This window comes from Chinchilla lanigera, unplaced genomic scaffold (genome assembly GCF_000276665.1).
Source record: "Chinchilla lanigera isolate Chin_1 unplaced genomic scaffold, ChiLan1.0 scaffold00037, whole genome shotgun sequence".
Classification (NCBI taxonomy): Eukaryota; Metazoa; Chordata; class Mammalia; order Rodentia; family Chinchillidae; genus Chinchilla; species Chinchilla lanigera.
Window position 1 is genome coordinate 18,155,431 of NW_004955438.1, and position 22,512 is coordinate 18,177,942.

Below are 22,512 nucleotides of genomic sequence, written 5' to 3' on the forward strand. Positions count from 1 at the left end.
CCAGCCCCATATTCATTTGTCTAATATTGATTGATTTCCAGAAACTGTTATAGGTGTTGTGGACACAGAGTAAACAGATTATATTCCTGCCTTCATGGAGCTTGCGTTTTATTAAAGAAAGAGAAAACAGACAATCAAATTGAGTAGTAAGCAAGTGGTGATGAGTCCCATAGGAAAAACTAAAGCAATGTTATGGCTTGGATCTTAAATGTCTCCCAGAAGCTCATGTGTAGAAGGCCTGGTCTCTGACCTGTGGAGTCATGGAAGGTGGTGGGAACTCTCCTAGTGGGAGAAAGCAGGTTTTTGGGGGTTAGCTTTGAAGAGTGTGTTAGGACTCTGGCCCTTTCCTTTCTTTCTGCTTCCTGGCTACCATGAGGTGAATGGTTTTCCTCTGCCATGGTACACTGCCTCACCACAGGCCCAGAAGCAATGGGGCTAAGATACCATGGACTGAGACCCCTGAAACCCTGAGCCAAAAGAAACATTTCCTCCTTTTAGTTTATCTCAGGTATTCAGTCACAGAGACAGAAAACTGACACACAATGTAAAGGAAATGGAGAGAGGGAAGAGACTTGGCTTTCTTATATGTGTAGGGTGGTAAGAGAAGGCCTCTTATTTAATAAGATGAGATTTTAGCAGAGAATTGGGGAAAGGAAGTGAGTCATATAGACACCCAGCAGAGGAGTTTTCCAGGCAGGAAGCACAGCAAATGCAAGGCTGTGATGCAGGAGCATGCTCCTTGGTTCATGGAACATCAGGAGGAAGTGAAGGAAGAAAGAGGAACTGAAGTGGGTAGGGAGCAGGTCATATAGGCCTTTATAGGCCATTGTAAGGACTTGGGCTTTGGTTGTGGGTGAAACACACAGCTAACTGCTGTGTTGAACATAGCCTGCTGTAGGGGTTGGAGGGTTAAAGGTGAACACAGCAAGACCATTTAGAATATTGTAGTAATTCAGCCTGCAGCTCAGTGGATTGGACCAGAGTGGTAGCTGTGAAGATGGTTACATAGAAGCAGTTGAGTTCTAGATATATTTTAAAGAAGATAACACATGTTTATAAGAAATAATTATACTACTTGCCATAAAAGTAGTATAAACAAAGTGATGTGAAAAGTCAAAAGGGATTAAAAAAAAATTTTTAAAGTTAAAAGGAGGAATCTCAACTGACAGTGAAATAGGCCTTGGGAGGTTTATGCCAGACTTTTGACAAACGGCTGAGATGTGGACTTCTTTCAGTAACTGTTAAGGGGTTTCCTTTGTAGTACACAATTACATTCAAGCTTCCCATTGGATGCCTGCAATTTCAACTAGCAGAAAGGAAAATAAAAAATGAGGATTTTGCAGTAAAGGACACCTATTAAAAGCATTAAGTGTGCCACCTTGTACATTTTATGCTTTCTGCATAAGAGAAATTCAGCATAAACATTGGAGTTAGTGCCTGTCATTGTTGCACCTTTAGGTCACATGACATAAAAAGTCCTCGCAAGTCACAGTGGTGTTTTTGTGTTTTATCAGAGACAAAATTCTTCTGGGCTTGGTGGTGTGTAGCTATAATCTCAGCTACTCAGGAGGCTGAGGTAAGAGGATCACAAGTTTGAAGTCACCCTGGGCAACTTAGACTTTGTGTCAAAATAAAAATGGGCCTGGCGTGGTGGCGCACGCCTGTAATCCCAGCACTCGGGAGGCTGAGGCAGTAGGATCATTGTGAGTTCGAGGCCAGCCTGGGCTACAAAGCAAGCTCAAGGCCAGCCTGAACTGCACAGTGAGACCCTGTCCCAAAAAGACCCCCCCCCCAAAAAAAAAGATAGTGCAAACATACTCCTAAAAACAGATAGATCAAAATAAAAATGGGCTGGGATATAGCTCAGTGATGGAGCACTTGCCTAGCATGCACTAAGCCTTGGTTCAATCCTCGGTACTGAAAAGAAAAGAAAAAAAAAAAAAAAGAAGTACCTAGCACAAAGTGCCAACATCTAGCAATAATTGAAGAATGAAAACAACTGCCCAGCTAAATATTGTCAACTTTTTAAAAATTACATAAAGGTTTGAAGTAACAGGCTAGAAGCGATATACCATAGACTAAACCAAGTCATTAAAAAACAGTTGTCCTTTAAAGAAATCCATGTAGAAGAATCAATATGTGAAAGAAAAGGTAATAAGATGTCATTGACATTCTTTAAGATTTACAACTGTGGAACGGCAGTATGAGGTCATGGTTCCCATGTCCCAGAGCTCTTGATGACTCCCACAGAAAAAACAGTAGCAGCACCAGCCATGTCTTCATAAAGAGCACCAAACTTGGAGTCAAACACCTTGAGTTACAGGTTCAGTGCTTTCTTCTCTAAAGTACTTTCAATGTATAACAGCATATAATCTTCCTTGAACTTACTGGCTGCTTAGTGCCATTGTAAGTGCAATCTGTGTATTCAGTCCTTTAATTCTGTCCATATCCCTAAGGCAGATGTTACTGCTAGCATCATTTTAGAGAAGAGAAATATGCAACTGAGAGAGACTAAAACCGCTTGTCCTGAGTTGCAGGGTAGCTGAGTGACCAAGCTGACATTCTAGCCCTTTCAGGCCGCTTCAGAGCCCCTTTACCACCACTCTGTCCCGGCCACTTCTTGTTCACATTGGAAGGATTTTCCAGATCATAGTATGAGGTACAAATAATAGTAACCATGATTAAGATACTGCACTCCAGCCCTCAGCTAACTGGTATAATGTCAGCTGAAGTCACTGTCTTCTACAGTGAGTATTTGCAATCGCTGAACTCCTGGACTCTCCCTGTCAGACCATTTATGTAACCATCACTCAGCCCATTCTGTCCTAAAGAACGAAGCTTACCTCCACAGCTTTTCTACTTCTTAATGCTATACATTTGTGATGAAACAAAATAGTCAAATAAGCTAAGTAGAGAAATGCGGTGTTTAGTAATCAGTATCTTGATAACTGGTTTCGTGAATCCTCCAAAAACGCAAAACAGTAACACAGCCTAAAAATTATACCAACAGATGGAGAAAGAGCTGATTGCTAAATAATTGATGTGTGGTGTTTTGAGGAATCATTTTTTGAAACTTCATAGGAGATGATGCAACCTACCAGAATAACTGACAGCAGTTGGAAGGAATTCCAATTTTTGCAGGTTCAGGCAACAGAATACTGTTCTGACTCTGGTAGAGAATCAGCATGAGGTTTGAGTGGGAAGCAATTAGGTTTTCTATTTTATATCTTTATTGATTTGTTTTATGGGGGTTAGAATGTGTTTTACTTAAGTATTGTGCTACTTAATTCTTCTCATAGGTTTATGTAGTAATAAATGGTAATTTTTGGTTTTTTAAAAGCAAAATTTGAGAATTTTCTTAGAATCTTATTTACACTTTTTGGTTTTGAAGTAAAGGCTTGCAGGAATACAGTGTTGCTCCTTATTTATACTTTTAAAAACTCCCCAAATGACTACCATGTATTTCTTTACCCTTAGCATGTTCCCTCCTCAACAGAAGCACAGTACAATTCAGTGGGCTTGGTCTGTGATGTGCAGAGTAATTTTATAAATCAGTGTTAAATGGAAGAGTATATAAATTATTCTGATTTTTTTCTTTTTCTTTTTTTCTTTTTGAGACAGGGTCTCAATATGCAGTTCAGACTGGCTTTGAGTTCACTTTGTAGCCCAGGCTGGTCTCAAACTCACAACGATCCTCCTGCCTCAACCTCCCGAGTGCTGAGATTACAGGCATGCGCCACTACGCCCAGCTTTTTTCTTTTTCTTTGTCTTTTTTTTTATTTTTGGAGACAGAGTCTCGCTGTGTAGTTCAGATTGGCCTTGAGCTCACTTTGTAGCCCAGGCTGGTCTTAAACTCTCAACAGTCCTCCTGCGTCAGCCTCCCGAGTGCTGGAATTACAGGCATGCACCACCATGCCTGGCTTATAATAATTCTGATTTTAAATTTTTCCTTTCAAAAATATATGTCCCAGAACATTGAAAACAGATATAAATGTTATGTGTTACACAAAAAGGGTAAACTAGGTTTTAGCTTTGACTAAATTCTAAATGTTGTTAATCATAATCAGCTTCATGCATCTTTTAAGTTTCAAAATGGCTGCTTCAGATATAGTACATTCAAACTTCTCATTTTATTTGAAGCAGCTCTTGCTGGTTAGTTAACTGTCTTAATAGCTTAGCTCAGCGGTGGTGAACCTTTTACAGCTTTCAATGATAGAAACAGCCTACGATAGAAACACCAGTAGTACAGGGGTCATAGGTTCACCACCACTGGCCCAGCTTCTCTAAAAAGACAAAAACATCTGTTTCCTGCACATTGTTACTTTCCAGTAGTTCACAGAATTTTAATTGTTTTTTCTTTCTGAAGCCATAATACATTCTCAGTATACCATAGAAAAATTAGAATACAAAAAAATTGAAACTACCCATAATTACGTTAACTTTTCTCTAAGAAAAATGCCATAAATACACAGAGAGATAAAAACTTAAGAGATGCCTAACTCATTACTAACCTTCCACCCTTCCACCAACTCCTTCATATTCCTGTTAACTTTCCTCTACCACACATAACACTTGAGATTTCCACCTTTTTTGTTACTTTGGGTTAGTGCTTTTCAAACTTATTTTTCACTCAGATATTCCTAGCAGAAGGCAAAGGAAACCCTAGAGGTTTAGGGTTACTTTTATCTCATTACTGAGACAAAATACCCAATGCCCAAAATTAATGGAGGAAAGGTTTATTTAGCTCACAGTTTGTGGAGGTTTCAGTCCATAATCAGTTGGCTCCAAGGCAGGGTGAGATGGCACAGGGATAACACTTCAAGGTGGCAGAAGAGAGCAAAAGCAGCAAGAGCAAGGGGCGGGGCGCCTGTTTCCTTCCTTTATATTGTAAGCAGGCTACCCGCCCTAGGGTGGGTGTAGCACTCACACCATCTCAGTGGCCTCCTCTTGCACAGGCTCAGGATGTTTACAAAGTGAGGACCCTTGTGAGTCACTTAAGTAAGCTTTGAAACTTTGCAAGTTGACAGGGTGAACAACATCCTAGAACAGGAGGAACATGTCCTCTACACACTAGGGTATAGAACTGCTGAGTTACTTAATTCAGCTTTAGGACTTCTAAAGTTGACACAATGTACCAACAACTACAGATGTGTAACTAAAAAGGACGTGACTTGAGATTTCCAAACATGTTTTTTTTTTTTTAATTCAAAGCAGTTTAGCATCACATCCTATAACACTGATACTGTAAGGGTGATGTATATTTCCAAGTGTGTGTGCCATGTTTATCCTGTGTCTTTGTATACCACTTGTCTAGGGGCTGGGGATTTAGCTCAGCGGCACAGCACCTGCCTGGCAAGCGCGAGGTTGTGAGTTCGATTCCCAGTACTGGGGAAAAAAAAAAAGATGTATAATATCACAAACCTGAGTCCCACAGCTTGAGACAAGAGAATTTTTCTGTTTTTATTCATTCAGAAAATATTCTGAAAAGACCGTGTTTATGCCAGACCCATGCTGGTACAGTAGATACCATAGGCTCCCATCTTCAATGGCTGGAAATAGTACAGATGCAGAAGTTAGTAGTAGTGATACCAGTTCCATACTGCTGAGGTGCTACTGTTGAGGATGTGGTCATTTGGTGAACTCTGTCTTGAGATTGGGCACAGGATCCTGAAATAGATATGTCTGACCTGAATTTTGAAGCATTATAAGTCTTCAAAGTAGTGTCATGCCAGGTGTAGTGGTACACACGTATAAGCCGAGTACTTGGGAGGCTAAGGCAGGAGGACTGCTGTGAGTTCAAGGTCAGCCTCAACTGCATAGCAAGACCCTGTCTCAAAAAATGAAAGTAGTAACAAAATATATATTTTTCTCAGGGCATGGTGCACGCCTGTAATCCCAGCACTCAGGAGGCTGAGGCAGAAGGATTGCCAAGAGTTCAAGGCCAACCTGGACTACATAGTGTGTGTGTAAGGCCAGCTGGAACTACAAAGTGGGACCCTGTCTCATATTTTTTTTTCTTACTTTTAAAGTTAAAAACAGGGATCTAGGGATAGGGATATAGCTCAGTGGTAGAGCACTTGGGCTAACATACATGAAGCCTTAGGGTCAATCCCCAGCACACCACCAAAAGGTGTGGAAGGGTGTCATCCAAACAAAACAGTGAGCATGGTCAAAAATCTATCTTAATTTGTTAGTGAAGGAACCACCAAGACAGTAAAACTGATTGGAAATAGTGTGGAAGAAAAAATAAAGTAGTATGGAAGAGACCAAAGTGAATGAAAGAAAAACTGATGAAATAGGATTGCAAAATTTGCCCAAAACTGACTAAGAACTACTTCTGACCAAGGTAAAGTAACTTCTGGCCCATCTTATGCAAAAAAGTGGACAGCAGAGTGAGGAAGGAGGCTGGGGGGAGGTGTGCCTTTAAAGGATGTAGCCTTGTCCCCAGCACCCCCCGCAACACACACTTTTTCCTTCTCTGCTTCCCACCTGCCACAAGGGCAGCTCTCGTCTGCTATACCATTTCACTGCAGATGTTTCTGCCTTGGAGCCAAGAGGCTGCTCTAACACCTGAGAAACAGTGAGCCAAGAGAGATCTTTTCTCCTTCAGAAAAAAATGAGCAAAAATACATGAAAATAGTTTTTCAAGACTCGACATCAGGCAGTGGACAGTGGTCCCTGAAAGGCAGGATATAAACAAGGTAAGCCTATTGCCCTAGTTTATTTCCTGGAAAAAAAAGTCTGGTGGTCCCCCTAAATTGACAACGTGGATAGAGGCGTCTAGGCATGCCGAGGCAGCTAGGACAGAGTTCAAAAAAGTAGAGAACTTCACAGAGCGAGAGCTGAGGAGATGGACTGAGGGCCTCGGCGGAATACAGATCAGTACCTGGCTAGGAGGATGCTGCCTCAGGGCTAAGAAAAGAACTAACCAAAAGAGGGAGAGGAAACAATTTTCTTAGCTAAAGCAAGACCACTGGTAGTTCCTTTTCCAATGGCCCAAAATGGAAAACCTCATAATTCGTGGGGCTTTGGGTAGAATACTGAGAAGAGTTTTGCCTCTCATCTGGAGCAAAGTTAACCAGTCACTACATGGAGCATTAATACCTTAACAAAAAAAAAGATTGAAAGCAAGATCCAGAAGGATGAAGCTGTTTGCAGACAACTACTTCCCAGGACAATGCTTAGTGATACAGGGATATAGAACAGCCAAGGCTGGGCGTGGTGGCGCACCCCTGTAATCCCAGGACTCGCACCTTAAAGGGAAAAGAGGTTGAATATGGCTCACGGTTTGGGAGTTTCAGTCCATCGTTGGATAGCTCCAAGGCAGAAATGCCGTGGCAGAGAAAAGCACACCCCCACTGACACACTTCTTTCAATCAGCCTTCACTTCCGAACAACACATTTAGCTATAACGGATCCATGGGTCATTCAGATGATAAATACAGCACTCCCATGAGCCACTCACCTCCCCAAATCCCTACCTGTAAACATATGAGTCAACTGGGGACATTCCAGATCTAAACCACAACAGTAACTATGTGATTAAATATAAAATAATTTTGCTGATTATAGTAATAGTATTAACAAAAAATGTAAATAATCTAAACATCCCCATTTAAAAGGCACAAGTTAGCAGATTACATATTTTTTTAAAAAGGACCAAACTAAAACCATTTTAAATATAAAGACATTATTACTTTCCTTCTTGAGACCTCAAAACAGCCTGTTCTGTCAAAATCAAATCGTCCTGTTGGTGTGAGCACCCTGTTAAACTGGACCAGCACTTCCCGTTCATTACTTTCTCACAGTTTCCCTGCAGTTCAGTTAGGCTACTCTTAACAGTCCTTGCCACGCTGCCCTCTTACACTTTGTTCCCCATGAAGAATCCTTCACAACGCCTAAGACCTTTCTGCTGCCCATAACTCTCAGGTTCATTGCAGACCCTTTTTGAGAGACCTATTCCATGCATCATGTGCAGTCAACATCCACATGACTGATCATGGACTATCAGGGTTCTTGAAACAGTAATCCTTCGTTTATAGCACCATGATGAAGTTATGTGGCCAATGCAAGTTCATGCATGTTTAATGATAGTTTGTAGTATAACCACAGCATATCCGTGTTTTCTCTAATCATTAGCCATTCACAAGTAAGTACATTTCTTTGGTTGTAATTGTATATTTATGGCTTAAATATTTCACATACCTGCCTTATTTTTCAAATCAAACTTCAAGCTACCACTAGACATCTTTAATTGGTCATCTAGTGTTCACAAAAAACATGCTGGATATATAGGTACACGGTAGCCTATGAAATATTATTAATAAATATTGTGTCTAAATAGACAAAACTGGGAGGCTAGAGATGTAGCTCAGTTGTAGAGCACTTGCCCAGCATGTGTAAGGCCCTAAGTTAAATAAACAAACAAGAATGTAATTTATTTTTATTATTTCAAACATCAGTGGCTGACTTCTCCCCATCAGGTGTTTCTTAGTTTTCAAATTTTGCTACTTATAAAAGGTTAGTTCACTGCCTTTACATGGACAATTTGTTTCAACCATAATATAAACTCACTTCATTATCATATTGTTTGCATGTATTCGATATTTTAATAAATGAAAATTAAGTAAAATTTTCAATTCATTGCCTCTGTTACACTGGCCAGACTTGAGGCATTTGATAACTATATGTGACTAATAGCTGCAGTACTGGACAGCACTGATAAAAATCACAGAAAGTTCTGAGCATAAAGAATTTCTTACATGAAGGTAAATTGTTTAGCCTACGGACAAGGAAGCATGAGATTTTTAGACTCCATGTTGATGAGTCTCCATTCTGGTGACCCTGCAGCAGAGCTAATGCCTCAGTGGGGATTGTCATGGTTGTCCCCTGCTCATCCTTGGCAGTGCAGGCTCCACAGAGAAGAAAGAGGAGGGGCAGACACTGGCCCCCTCGGGCATCCTGGAGGGCCTTGCCACTGTAGCTTCCCATGGCACATCTGTTAAAGTCAAACGTGAATGAAACTACAAGTTTAATATGCAAAGTAAGAAGAAGTATGTCTTCCTTTCCTTATTACCATATCTCATTTACATACTTAGCATGTCTGCACGTTCTCACTATTTGAGTTGTGGCTAAATATATTTGCTATGTAAATACATGTAATAGGTATCTGCTGAGGAAGTTTTGGCTCATCAGGGTTCATAATAGAAATGTATCAGCTGCTTTTGCTCCTTGCCCTGCTCCTGTCACCCTCACCAGCTGCTATGGTTAACATATGGTCCAAGTGTGTTCCCCAAAATCCCATGTTCAGGGAACTTGCTCCTCAGTGGTGATGTTGAAAAGCTATGGGAGAGCCAAGTGTGGTAGCTCCCACCTGTAATCCCAGTACTCAGGAGGCTGAGGCAGGAGGATCATCATGAGTTTAAGGCCAGCCTGGGCTACATAGTAAGACCCTGTCGCAACACCACCTGCCCCAAAAAGCTACAGCAGAATCTTTAGGAGGTGAGGTCTTGGGGGAGTGCTGCCCTAGGAAGGGATCAATACAGTTCCCTTGGGACACTGGTTCATCTTCACACATGTGAGCTGTTAGGAAAAGAACAAGCCTGCTCCTGGGTCTCTCTGGCTTCCTATCTCACCATGTGATCTCTCCCTGTTGCCTGCACTTCACCATGATGCCATCTGTGAAACAGATTGGGCTGCCCTGTCTTGAACTTTCACCTTTCAGGCTAAACACGTCCCATCTTTATAAAGTTCCCAGTTCTCGGTATTTTGTTGCAGCAGCAGAAAGTGGACTAAGATGCCAGCTGACTTCATGTGGTTTGGCTCTTTGCAGACTCTTGGAGAAAGGTCTGATCAGATAGGTCACTTGCCATCCAGAATCAAATAGCTGGCCAGAGCTCTTTGCCCAATACAGGCATAACCCCCTTGAAACTTGGAGATGATGCCTTTGTTTGAATTACCAGTGCATCCCCAACACATTTTTGCTAGCATCTTGGTGCTGGCGCCAAAGATTGGAAGGCACGGAGCCTTTCCAGAGAGGCTGGGAGCTCGGTGGGTGCTTTGTGCCTCCTTGGAAAGAACTGTAAACTGCCCAGCACCTTATATTGCCTGTCCAGCATGTTTATTAAAATTAGGTTGTGACGCTCCCTAAAACAGAGGGGCATAAAAAGAAAGCCCTTTACTGTTCTTTTCCTGTGGATAGTGGAGGGCCATGTGGTAGAATAAAGGCCCCTCAGAGAAGTCTGCATTCTAACCCCTGGAACCTGTGAATTTGTTGCCTTACCTTGCAAAAGGAACTGTACGGGTGTGGCTAAATTAAGAAGCTTGAAGTTGGAGATTACCATGGATTGGGTCCGGGTGTGCTTGATGTAATCACAAGGGGCTTACAAGAAAGACTGAAGATGTCGAAAGTCAAGAAAGGAGGTGTGGCAGAGCCACTTGGTGGAGCGGTGTTTTTTGGAAGATAGGGAAGGGACCATAAGCCAGGGAATTCAGGTGGCCTCTGAAAGCTAGAGATGACAAGAAAATAGATTCTCTGAAGCCTTCAGAAGGAGCACAGCCCTGCAGACACTTTGATCGTAGCCTTTGCATCTCCAGAACTGTAAGAGGACGAGTCGTGTGCTACTTTAAGCTTCTGGTAATTTGTTATAGCAGCAGTAGGAAACTAACTCAGGCACATTGATACTCTTTGTAATGGTTCTATTAAGCACTTTCTACACAACCAGCACAAAAGTATTCATCATTGTCGTGGGGTTCTGTATTTTAAACCTTTTCAACCTCTCTATGGCTGTTACAGTGCTAGCTCAATCGCTGCTTTTCATCTGGGGCGGATTCCTTGGCCCAGATGCTTTCTGCTGCCAGGAAGGGAGTGGAGATTCATTGTCCCTGATAACTGAAAAGTGCAGCGGTTGGGAAACCAGGCTGGCTGTCTCTGTGCTTCCTTGTGGCTCTCTTGGCTTCGTTCCGTCCCCACTGTCAGCGTCATCCTTGGACTGATGTCCCCCTCTCAAGATGACTGTTGGCACACCCAGGGCTTGATGCTGCAACCGAACTACTCTGACTCAGAGAACAGGAAGAGTTCCTGGAGCTGTGACCAGGGCTGGAGCTGATCTCAGTCCGTTGCTTAGTTACGTTCCTCAGTATGGGAAAGGAGCATGTTGAGTCCCCTTAGAAAATCTGGGTATCAGGCAGGAGAGAGACTATTAATAACCAAGAACTGGTTACAGCTGACAAAAAATATGCTGTGATAATACTGTAAAATAGCTAAAATGTTCTGTGTAGAATGCTTTAATAATAAAATATTTTTAATTGCTGTATGTTATCATCAAACGTTCCAAGCTTTCTACGTCTTTCAGAGACACCGCACAATCTTCTAGGAGTTCAGTCCTGGGGAAGGTATCTTTCTCCTTTTTGCACTTTGGTGCTGATTATAACACAGCAGCAATTTGGTGTCCTGTTGTGCAGACCTGTGAGGATTTCTTCCATTCTAGTACCAGATTCCCGTCACTCGCCATCAAGGCCTAATTGCACTGAATTAGGTTCTTGCTAAAAGAAATCTTTATAAACTGTCTGACTTCCTCATATAAACATCTTTTTCATATAATTATTATTTCGGGTATCTGTAATTGAGCTACTTGATTGCACAAGCAAATAAAGATGTTTAGTATTCGTGAGGGTTAAAGATTTGTACAGTCACAATTCAAAATCTTCTAAAATTGTAATACTATAAAATGTTCTTGTATCATAGTAAAACTGGATATAATATTAAGCAGGAAGATAGAGGAAGATAGAAATTTTTAGAAAAATATTTCTTTCCATGTATGTCATTATTAGATTTTAGTTATTGATGGATTGCTCTGGCAATAATTGATAATTTTATAATCCCCTTATATCATTAGCAATGAGTGGTTTTATAAAGTGCTATGAGAGACGAGAAAGGATCCTTAAAACATGAATTAATTGCTTCTAGCAAAGCTTTGCTCTTACACTGCCGGTGAGATGCAGCTGTAAAAACCTTGCCTGGAAGACTTTTGCTATTGCTTTTTATAGCAAAAAATGTCATGTTCACCTTTTCCCTGCCCTTTTAAAAAAATTTACCTAGAATTTAAAAGCATCATTCGACTCTTTACCATAACTACAGTAGCCTCTGCCTTGAGTTACAAGAAATAAGCAACCTGAATGAGAGATTCACTTCGCACTCACGGATGGGCCTCTGGAAGTAGACTGAGTCTGTGCATACAGATATTAAGGTTTCTGAGGCTGAAGCCTGTCCCAGCGAGCTTTCTTTCAGCTATAGTTTAACCACAAGAAGACAAAAATACAAAGGTGGGCGTGGTGGTGCACACCTGTAATCCCAGCACTTGGGAGGCCGAAGTAGGAGAATTGCAGATTTGAGCCCAGTTCGAACTACACAGAGAGTTCAAGGCCAGCCTGAGCTACATAGTGGGACATTGTCAGTGCACACACACACAAAAAAATAGATGACAGCAACTAAATATTATGACATACTATTCCTTTATTTTACACTCTAGAGTCACTAAGTTATATAGCTCTTGGTTAGCAGTGAGACAGTGGCATGTTCCATTCAAAAGCCTGTGCTGTGAGGGCTAGGGCTGTATTCTGTAGACTCCTACCCGCCCTCCTGGGTTGGCCCTGCGGCAGTGATACACTTCAGGGTGAAGAGGATCATGAAGCCCGTGGAGTCTTTGGCTTTTTCTGACTGCCACTGAGTCTAGTGAAGATAGTAGATTGAATAAGCAGTTTCCTGGTGACTTTCCTCGGGGAAGACCAAAGCAACAAATCTAAACAGATGAAAAACTACACTGCTGAGTCTAGGGTAGCAATCAGTCATGTCAATAAATAGAAAACAATTATTAAAAAAAAAAAAGATTCATGCTGGACCAAGCATGTAATGCATATCAGGGGCTTACCCAGAGTGTACCCAAGCCCCACCCTGTGTTTGGAGCTCAGCACTGAGGAAAAAAAAAAATTCCATGGAAAATGCAAGCAGTGGCTGTACAGCAGAATCACCCAGGAGCTCTGCAAAACTGCCTGTCTCCCACAATTGTGGTTCTGTTTCTCTGCAGAGGGCCAGTGTCTATATTTGTGTAAGTTCCAGGCAAGTCTAATCAGCAGCTGAAGTTGAGAACTGCTAACAGAATTTTGAACATCACACAAAAAAGGGCACAAGTAGGTAACTTCAGAAAAAGAAATAGATGCATAATGTAACAGATGAATGGTATTAAACACAAGCTGTCAGCACTGTCAGAAAAAAGGTTATGAGGCTCCTCTGAGGAAGTGTTACTAATCTAATCTGAACTCTCCAGCGTGCTGAAAGGGAAGAACTAGACCTTGACCCAGTGCTTAGGTAGTTAGGAGATGAATGTTAATTGAACCTGACTGAATGAAGAACATGCTGTATTCAAGACAGCAGATCCTTAGCCCATATCAGAGGAATAAAAACCATAGCGTGTTTCTAAAACCTGCCAGGAAAGGACATTATCTTGTCCACTAAAGAAAGCCCTTTTACCATTCCAGCGCAGTTCACATTTATTAGCTTGTCTCCAGTATGCATTTCAAATTACAGCAGTGCTCATTGTCAGGAAAAATCCTTTGTATCCCCAGTCATAGAGGAAATGCTAGAACTAATAGTAGCCTGGCAGTAATACAGGATCAAGTTAGCGTGACAAGTAATATTTTTGAAAATATAGTAGTTGTGCCAGTTCAGATAAGTGGAGGAAAAGTGAGTTTTATAGTAAATGGCCTTAGGATAGCAGGCTTTCCATTTGGAAAATGAAGCTACAGGAAACAAATTCCACATGGATCAAAGACTTAAATACAGAAGGAATGAGAATTTAGAAGACGACGCAGAATTTTTAAAATGTAATCTAGAGAGGGAAGACTTTCTTACATGAAATCCCAAATCTAGAAGTTATGAAAGGAGCTTCTAAGAGGTAGTGTACGAAATTGAACTCTGAGTTCAGATAACCTGGGTTTGTTTCCACTTTTGCTTTTTATGGCTGTATGATCCTAGAACTAAAAATATCCTATAAGCCTCCAAAAAGATGTTTACTCAAGGAGATACACATAAAATGATGAACTCTCATCTTTTGCCTCTCAAACTGGCAAAAGATTAAAAAGTTGTGGTCTTTATGTATGCCTAAAATTACCAATAGACATAGTTAATGAAAAAATTGCAGAGTAGGTGAAGAGTGCAGACCCTCCTCCGGTGTTGGTGGAGGAAGTAAGCACAGCCTTTCTGAAGGGTGAAGTTTGAAGGGAAGCTGTTAAAAGAGATGTCCTTAAACTCAGCACTCCCAGGTCTGCAGATCCATGCAAGAGAAATAATTACACATTTAAAACTAAGTGTATGCTAGTCTTTTTACTGAGCCATTTGTTGAAGTAGCTAAAAACTAATAATATAAATGCTTATTAGTGAGAATTAATTTCTTGGCAATCGCTGAGAAAAAAAAATCCTGTTTTGAAAATCCAGTGGTATCTATAATTTTACTGTGAAAACTACTGGCAGTGGTTGTAGACAATATTCCTCCCCGTCCCAAAAAATAATAGCGAGTTTGCTTCATACTAAGCAATCATAAAGAATAGCTGTTTTGCTTTGTTTTGGTTTTTGGTTTTTAGGACAGGGTTTCACAATGTAGTCCAGGTGGGCCTTGAACTCACTGTTCAAGGCCTTGAACTCACCCAAGCTGGCCTTGAAATTGTGTCAATCCTCCTGCCTTGGCCTACTGAGTGATGGGATGACAAAAACGCCACACCTAGCTAAAGAACAGCTATTTTAACTAAATAAGACTTTTGATAGCCTTCTATTAAAAGCATATACCAACTTTTTTGCAGAATGGAAACAGACTGTAATCCCATGGAGCTAAGCAATATGTCAGGATTTGAAGAAGGCTCAGAGCTCAATGGTTTCGAAGGAACCGATGTGAAAGACATGAGACTCGAAGCTGAAGCCGTGGTAAACGATGTTCTCTTTGCCGTCAAGAACATGTTTGTGTCAAAAAGCCTGCGCTGTGCAGATGATGTGGCCTACATCAACGTGGAGACTAAGGAAAGGAGCAGATACTGCCTGGAGCTCACGGAAGCAGGGCTTCGGGTAACTCACTTTTCTTCGTAGGAAAATGAAATTTCTGCCACTTTGCCTAAAGGGGGGGAGAGTGGGGGTACTTGGGTCTTAAATAAAAACTGGATATTGGGGAGCTTCTAAAATTTAATTAAAACTTTCCTTGGAAGTTTTTGTTAATTTGGGGTGTATGACAGGGTCTCACTGTAGTCCAGGCTAGCCTCAAATTTGCCATGACTCTCAGGCCTCAGCCTCCCAAGTCCTGGGGTTACATGCATGTACCATCATGCCTATGTGGTTTTTGTTAATTTTGAAGTCTTTTGATCAGCATGGGGAAATTGACGTTTTTCAGACAAAAAAAAAAAACCCTATTTGCAAGTTGTTATGTGCTTTAATCATCACCCACAAAATTTCTCATCTGTAGCCAAATGCGTCCACCAAAATTATGTTCTCTGCAGTCAGTGAGTTTCACAGTCATTGTGGTCGCAGAATCTTTGTCCACCTCGCACTGCACAATTGTGTTCTCAGTTAAAACAAGATACATACATGGCTTCAGTTTTCCAGCTCTCAGAGAAGAATTAAATCGGAGCAGAACATTGTACCCGGAGACTTCCAGCAGTACCCCTCAGCCCTTTTTTCGGGTATTTCTAACTACAGGTGAGCTGCTCTAGGCAGAGTGGCCTTTGCACAACCTTTAAACCAGAACCTCAGCTTATAATAATAACACCACCAAAAAAAAAAAAAAAAACACCTGTGAGCAACTTTAAAAAGGAAAAAAACCGCACATTATGAAGAACATACTGACAAAGGGATAGCTATTAGAACATCATTTTGACTTACCACTTTTCAGTGTTGGTCAAAGATTCATGACTCTTCTTTGTGCAAATAATCATAAGGTAAAGAGCAAGGCCTAAGTAAGTAAAAACATCGCATACTATTATGTTAAACAAATGCCTCATTTCGCTGGATTCCCTTTACTCCAGATGAGTCGTAGGGGCTGTGTGCTCTTTGAAAAAGCGGATCTAAAGCCAGTGTCTTCACTGCTCCCAGTCCCTCATGGTGGCCACTGAGGTAGCTGTGTAGCTTTAGGACTTTCAGAAACTCCTACTTTGTACTAAAAGCTGTAGGGTATCTTAAATAGAAACAGGAAAATAAGTGACTAAGGTCATTATTCTGCCTTACACTGGTTAACTCTCAGTGGCTGGGTTCTGGTAGTCAGAAATCTGAAATGGAAGTGAGCTTAGGTGAGTCAGTCTCTGAGTGCCTGCTTCTTTATCACTTGGAACTGAGAAACTAAAATGGATTTGGGGGATGATTGTAGAAATAAATTATCTAAAAAGACTTGGGTCAGCCATCAGACCTGGCGTGTAATAGCTACTCAAACGTTTGTCTTGCAGTCTGAGTGACTTAACATTTATTGAGCAGCTGTCCTGTGTCAGCAGTTGGAAGTGAAGCCATGACTAAGATGTGATCGCTGTCCACCAGGAAGATCACAGTGGCAGGGAAAAGAGAGGGCCAGACAGAAGTGTCCTGCACAGAAGTGGGCTGGAGCAGCATGGATCTGAAGAGGTGGACGCGTGTTCCTTAGGTGTCTGCCTCCGCTTTTCATTTAAAAAGAAGGACTCAGCTTCTATTTCTAACATGAACTTGGATGTTCGGTGGCTTAAATAGAAGTCATTGGATGGGGGCCATAGCCCAGCGGTAAAGCGCCTGCATAGCGTGTGCAAGGCCCTGGGTTCAGTCCCCAATACCAGAAAAAAATAGGTAGTCATTAAAATGTAGAATTTCTACAGGAGGTTTGCAAGCTTTAGTCAAGTCAACAAAAACTAAATTAATTTTGCCCTGGACTGTACTGGTGAACCATGGTATATCTTACAATCTTGTTAGAAATAAAAGCTTAAGTTATGTTTAAAGGGAAAAAAGAATCACAAGAGTAATATTTCCTCTATGTCATAGATTGAGCATTTGTTAGTATTAGGTGAAAGTGGCCTTTAACATTACTAATTATAAAGTTTAGTTACTAAAACTAATAAACTAATTATTAAATATAAACAAAACTGTTACCTATTAAAACTAATTGTTAAAGCTAAATTTCCAGGAATAATTAGTAGAATTCCTTATGAGAGGGGTCTAAGTACTGATAAAAGTACTATATATTATATTACCTATTATAGCACCTTATTATAATATTATATTACCTATTATAGCACCTTAATATAGTCGAACCTCAATGCATATATAATTAAATAGGATAAAAAAATGGAAGTATGTTTTGGAATTGGAAAATGAGATACTCTTTTTGTGTAAATTTTACATTTCTTTCTCTTGGTTTTTAAGAGCTTTTAGAAATGGGTAAATCAAACCTCTTAAATCTTGAAAAAAGAATTCTACAGAGAGCACTTTGCTGGTGGCGTTGGTATATCAGAGAAATTACGTAGCTATGAGGCGGTGGGAGGTGTGCCTGTGGCACTCCGGCTGAGGATGCGGGCTCACTGTCATGTTCCTCCCGCACAGGTGGTGGGGCACGCCTTCGACCAGGTAGAGGAGCATCTGCAGATGCCCTACCATGAAACCGTCTACTCGTTACTGGACACGCTCAGCCCAGCCTACCGGGAAGCATTTGGAAATGCGCTCCTGCAGAGACTGGAAGCTCTGAAAAGGGATGGACAATCATGACTAAGCCTTTTCCTTTAGAGAGAGCTGCTGCTGGTACAGAATGTTGGCCTAAAACATGAAATTCTTGCATACAATCATAGTAGAAAATGCGCCTTTGATTTTGTGCGCTTAGCACTTGCTTCACATTTAGGCTTTTGACTCAGAACATCGTTGACTAATGAATTGTCTTAGTTTCTGATTCATTAAGGGAAGTCTGAGGCCATTGCTATGGTACCGCCATTAAGACGTCTAAATTTCTTCGTATGAATTCTCTGCATTTCAGAACCTGATCAGTATTTCACTTTCCTACTACAGGGCTTTGATGCTGCCAGCACTCTCTTTAACATAGGAAATTCTAGATTTGCACAGTAATATAGGAATTAGAATTACCTAACTTCAAACTTGGACTCAGCCTGCTAAATCAGGGGTTTACTGCTAGCTTGGACTGGCTTTGTAGTGACTATTTTGGTACTAGCCTTATTGGAAACAAACTGTCAACTGGTTTCCCCTGCACAAATTTTGAAATTCACTGCTTCACCTCATCTATTCATGTTACAAATATGGATCAAAAAGTGAAATATTTACATAAGATTTAACTAGTGTTCAATGAAAAATAGGGACTGAAATAGTTCTGTATTCCTTGTTTGCCGCAACCAGCCAACTAGGCAGAGAACAAACTGTTAGCAAATGAATGTATTCATTACTTGTTTCCAAGATACCTAAGCACACAAGCAAATACAGGGACAGGCTCCATCCTCAACAAAAAGCGTCCTCAGTGTGTGTGACTGAAGGAAGAAGATTCTGGTTTCTAGAAAACAATATTTTGACCTGTGTTGATTCTTACTCCGAATGTCTGTTTACATAGTGTACAGTGTATATGCAGAAAGTATTTTTGCTTCCGTGTTTACTTTGTACAGCGAGCGAGCAGCTGCGGCATTCCCGGCGCCCCTCCCCGCGGGCGGACGGGGCACCGTCTCCTGCTCCGTGTGCCGTGTCATGTGAGTGTGCTGCGTGGGTTTTGAACCAAAGGATGAGTGAAGCATTCAAAGACTTCCTATTTGACAAAGAGATCCTCTGTATTTTATATTTTATTACAGCTACTGATATTTATAAACTTAATAAACGACCATGCTGCCGCATGTTTTCAAGTACATATTGAACAGTAAAGAGGGAGTTGTTTTCTTAATACTCACCAAAAGCAGCTGCTTTAGAAATATTGAACTAAAATCCTACACCCAGGGGCTAGGGATGTAGCTCAGTGGCACAGGGCCTGCCTGGCAAGCGTGAGGTCATGAGTTCGATTCCCAGTACCGGAAAAAAAAAAAAATCCTACACCCAGACACATTTTCATAAATGTGTCACCTGCAGGTCTTTTAGTTGTTATTTTTTGAAGGTAGGTATTTTTAAGCTCTAAGCTCATGTGAGGGCTGGGGGTGCAGGTCAGTGGAGAGGGTTTGCCTGACCTCTGCAAGGCCCTGGGTTCTGTCCCCAGCAGGGGAAAGAAGAAAATAGATGAGGTGGGAGCAGAGCAGACTAGACTTCAGTTTGCAGTGCTGTCCACCGTGCCGGTTCATTGGAATGCTTTGTGTTCGGTGACCATTTCATTCTTGGCTTTGTGTGCAGATGCTAACCCATTTGGGCAGTGAAGTCTAACCAGGTCGAACTTTTCCATGCTTCATTAATCTCAGGCTAACTGTAAATGATATTTGTAAAGTTTGAATAAAATTCTGTTTACTCATATTTAAGTGTGAAGAAAAGCACTTGTATCTTTAAAAATTGAAATTGTTCATTTTGTGATAAATGATTGATTGCAAGAGCTACTGTTTCCTTTTTTTTTTTTTCTTTACTTCTGCGTGGTTATAGTTTGTTACCGGAAATTGAACTCAGGACCTTGTGCTTGCCAGGCAAGCGCTGTGCCGCTTCAAAGTGAAGCAAGTTACTCTTTTTATTACTGTGTGAAACACAGATCTACATGAGAAACCTAGACATTAAACCCTCCATTTTCCCTTTATGTACATTTAAAGAATTTAACCAGGTAAATTGAGCCTGGATTTCACTTCTAAAAGAAAAAGAAAAAAATTCTCTTAACTCACAAATAAGAAAAACTAAAAGAGGAAAGAACAACAGGCAAATAATAAAACTAACAACTCCAAATATATATCTATTCAGTAACACTTAAAAGATTTTTTTAAAGAGGGAAAGAGTAAAGATGCCCAACCAGTAACATAAAAAAGAAACATTTAAAAACTAATAGGGCCATTTCACCTAATAATTGGTGATTTCTTTTTTGAATAAAATATAGTACTGTACCAAGATTTAGTGAGGGGCACTTTGCCTTCTATGGGAGAATTACATTGAAAGCTTCCTGGAAATACTGGTACTAGAATCTTTACAAAGATTGTAAGTTGTGAACTGATGATATAGTAGCATAGGGAAGTGACTCAATAAACTACAGAGATGTTCATTTTCACTAATGAAAAACTGGCCAGGCTCTAAAGAGGTAAATTATGTTACACCCTTTCGATAGACAAATATGCAATGATTAAAAATTGGGAAAAGTGAGAAGGGGGAATTATGCTACGGATATAAAACTACTTTGAAAGATGCAGTAGAAGGTTAAGAGAAATAGAATTCTAAATGTTAATCCTTCCTAGGTGGTAAGATAGATAATTCTCATTTTCCTATTTTTTTTTTCACATTTTCTGCATTAGCTTGTATTACTAATTCATGGCGAAGTGTGAGGCTGGAGTGGAGCTCCATGGTGGAGCTCACGCTTAACATGCATGAGGTCCTGGCTTGGCCAGGGGTGTAGCTCAGTGGCACAAGCACCTGCCTGGCAAGTGCAAGGTCCTGAGTTCATAAAAAAAAAAAAAAAAAAAAAATGAGGCCCTGGCTTCAAACCCCAGCACCCTGCAACTTGAGAGGATGGAGGAGGAGTGCGGTAGACGCGGGATTCGAGGGGAAGAGCATTTCTCTCCAGCAAAGCCTCCAAGCTGCGCTGAGTCCCATCTGCTTCAAGGCAGTGTGATCACGAAAGCACACACCTCGTTCCCGTAGTGGCGCTTCCTCCCCACTCTCGCGCATGGCCCGCACTCATTCGCTGCACTCCCCGCGTGGCCAGTCACCTGCGCGCACTGACTCTTCCTTGCCAGGATTCACAAACATAAACTAGTGCGTGTTCAGAGAGAAGAGCAGGAAAATACTGATTCGGCAGTGCGTCTGCGTGGCTTTGGAACTCTTGCTTCAACCGCTTTATTTTAGGAACGGCATCGCTGATGTTTGGACAATTGAGGGGCGTGGTCAGCAGCCCCCCTTCCCCGGAGTAGAGTAGTAGAGTTGCATCAGGATGTGGGTCTTCTGATTCCAGACAGCACCTGTTAAAAGCTCTCACACGCATTTGTCGTTGTGTGTGGGCTGGTTGGAAAAAAATAACAAAGGAAAGATATGTCCTTGAATATAATAGAATTAACCAGTAGAGAGCTGGAGATTCAGCTCAAGTGGTAGAGCGTTTGCCAAGCACGTGGGTTCAATCCGCAGCGCTGTAAAAACAAATCTTTCCTAACGTAATGGATGGATGGATAGGCAGGCAGGCAAACAGAAGATAAAATCTGGAAACCAACTACTTTGTAATTACAGTGTGAGCTCATTTACCACTCAACAGGAAGAATAAAGTTGGTCCTGGTCGTTCAGACCTGTAATCCCAGCACTCCAGAGGCTGAGGCAGGAGGATCGCTGCAAGTTCGAGGCCAGCCTCAACTACAAAATAAGACTGTCTCACAAAATAAGAACGAAACAAAGGTAAATTACAGCATATGTAGTTGACTAGCAGAATAATTTTCAAAGTATTTACCTACCTAATGCCTATCAGGAATTTAGAAGCTAAAGATTTGAAAATAAGGAAGCCAGTGAATTTTAGGATATTTAAGCTAAAGTCATTTAAAAGAATGCTGGAGTGTATTTACTCCCAGTTTTGCAGTGGTCTTCATGAATAGGTTCACATTTAAACTGACAGCACCTTCTTGTGCTACAAGCAAACTGTTTCAAAGTTGAATTTGCTTCATCAGTGAGCCGGGCGTGGTGGCACACACCTGTAATCCCAGCGCTTGGGAGGCTGAGGCAGGAGGATTGTTGCAAGTTCGAGACTAGCCTGGGCTACAAAGTGAGCCTAAACTGCATAGCAAGACCCTGTCTCAAAAAGACAAAAACTAAATAAAATTTCAAACAGTTTATCAAAACGAAGAATGTTTAATTAGGCTCATATGTGTAAAAAAGAAAACGAGGTGATCACAAAAATAGAGTTACTAGGGATGGAACCCACTGTTTCCTGCCTACCAGGCAAGCGCTCTCATCCCCAGCCTACCAGTGGGCCTCAGCCTTGCTAGAACAGTCCATAGCTTCACTCTGGAAAAGTACTTTAGAGAGGGTGTTCGTGTGTGTTACGGAAATGAGTGTTGCAGCCTGCAGAGGTTAAAGGTTGATCCCAGTGGCCCACAGGTGTCTTCAGAGCTGGAACTCAAAGCCAGATCTCTGAGTGCCTGACAACCCAGAGCTCCCCTCCCTCCCCCGCCCCCGTGGGGAAATCCTGGGCCGCCTTCCTTTGTGTTGAAGCAACCAAGATTTTTAAAAAGCAAGATGGGGAGCAAAAAAAAAAAAAAAAAATTGCATATGTTAAACATTTACATATAGGTGGGGCATGGTGGCAAACGCCTGTAATCCCAGCATTCGGGAGGCTGAGTCAGGAGGGTCACTGTGAGTTCGAGGCCAGCCTGGGCTACAAA

General features: G+C 41.3%; 1 protein-coding gene across 1 annotated transcript in view; it reads left to right on the plus strand.

Moving 5' to 3' along the window:
• Gskip (GSK3B interacting protein) overlaps nt 1-19,550 on the plus strand; it is a 21,417-nt gene extending 1,867 nt beyond the window's left edge. Inside the window, exons 2-3 of the mRNA XM_005390397.2 lie at nt 14,854-15,112; nt 17,594-19,550. Of these exons, the coding sequence (XP_005390454.1) occupies nt 14,855-15,112; nt 17,594-17,755 (420 nt within the window). The 5' untranslated portion in view covers nt 14,854 and the 3' untranslated portion in view covers nt 17,756-19,550. The remainder of the gene's footprint in view (nt 1-14,853; nt 15,113-17,593) is intronic.
• Nucleotides 19,551-22,512: the final 2,962 nt, after the last annotated feature.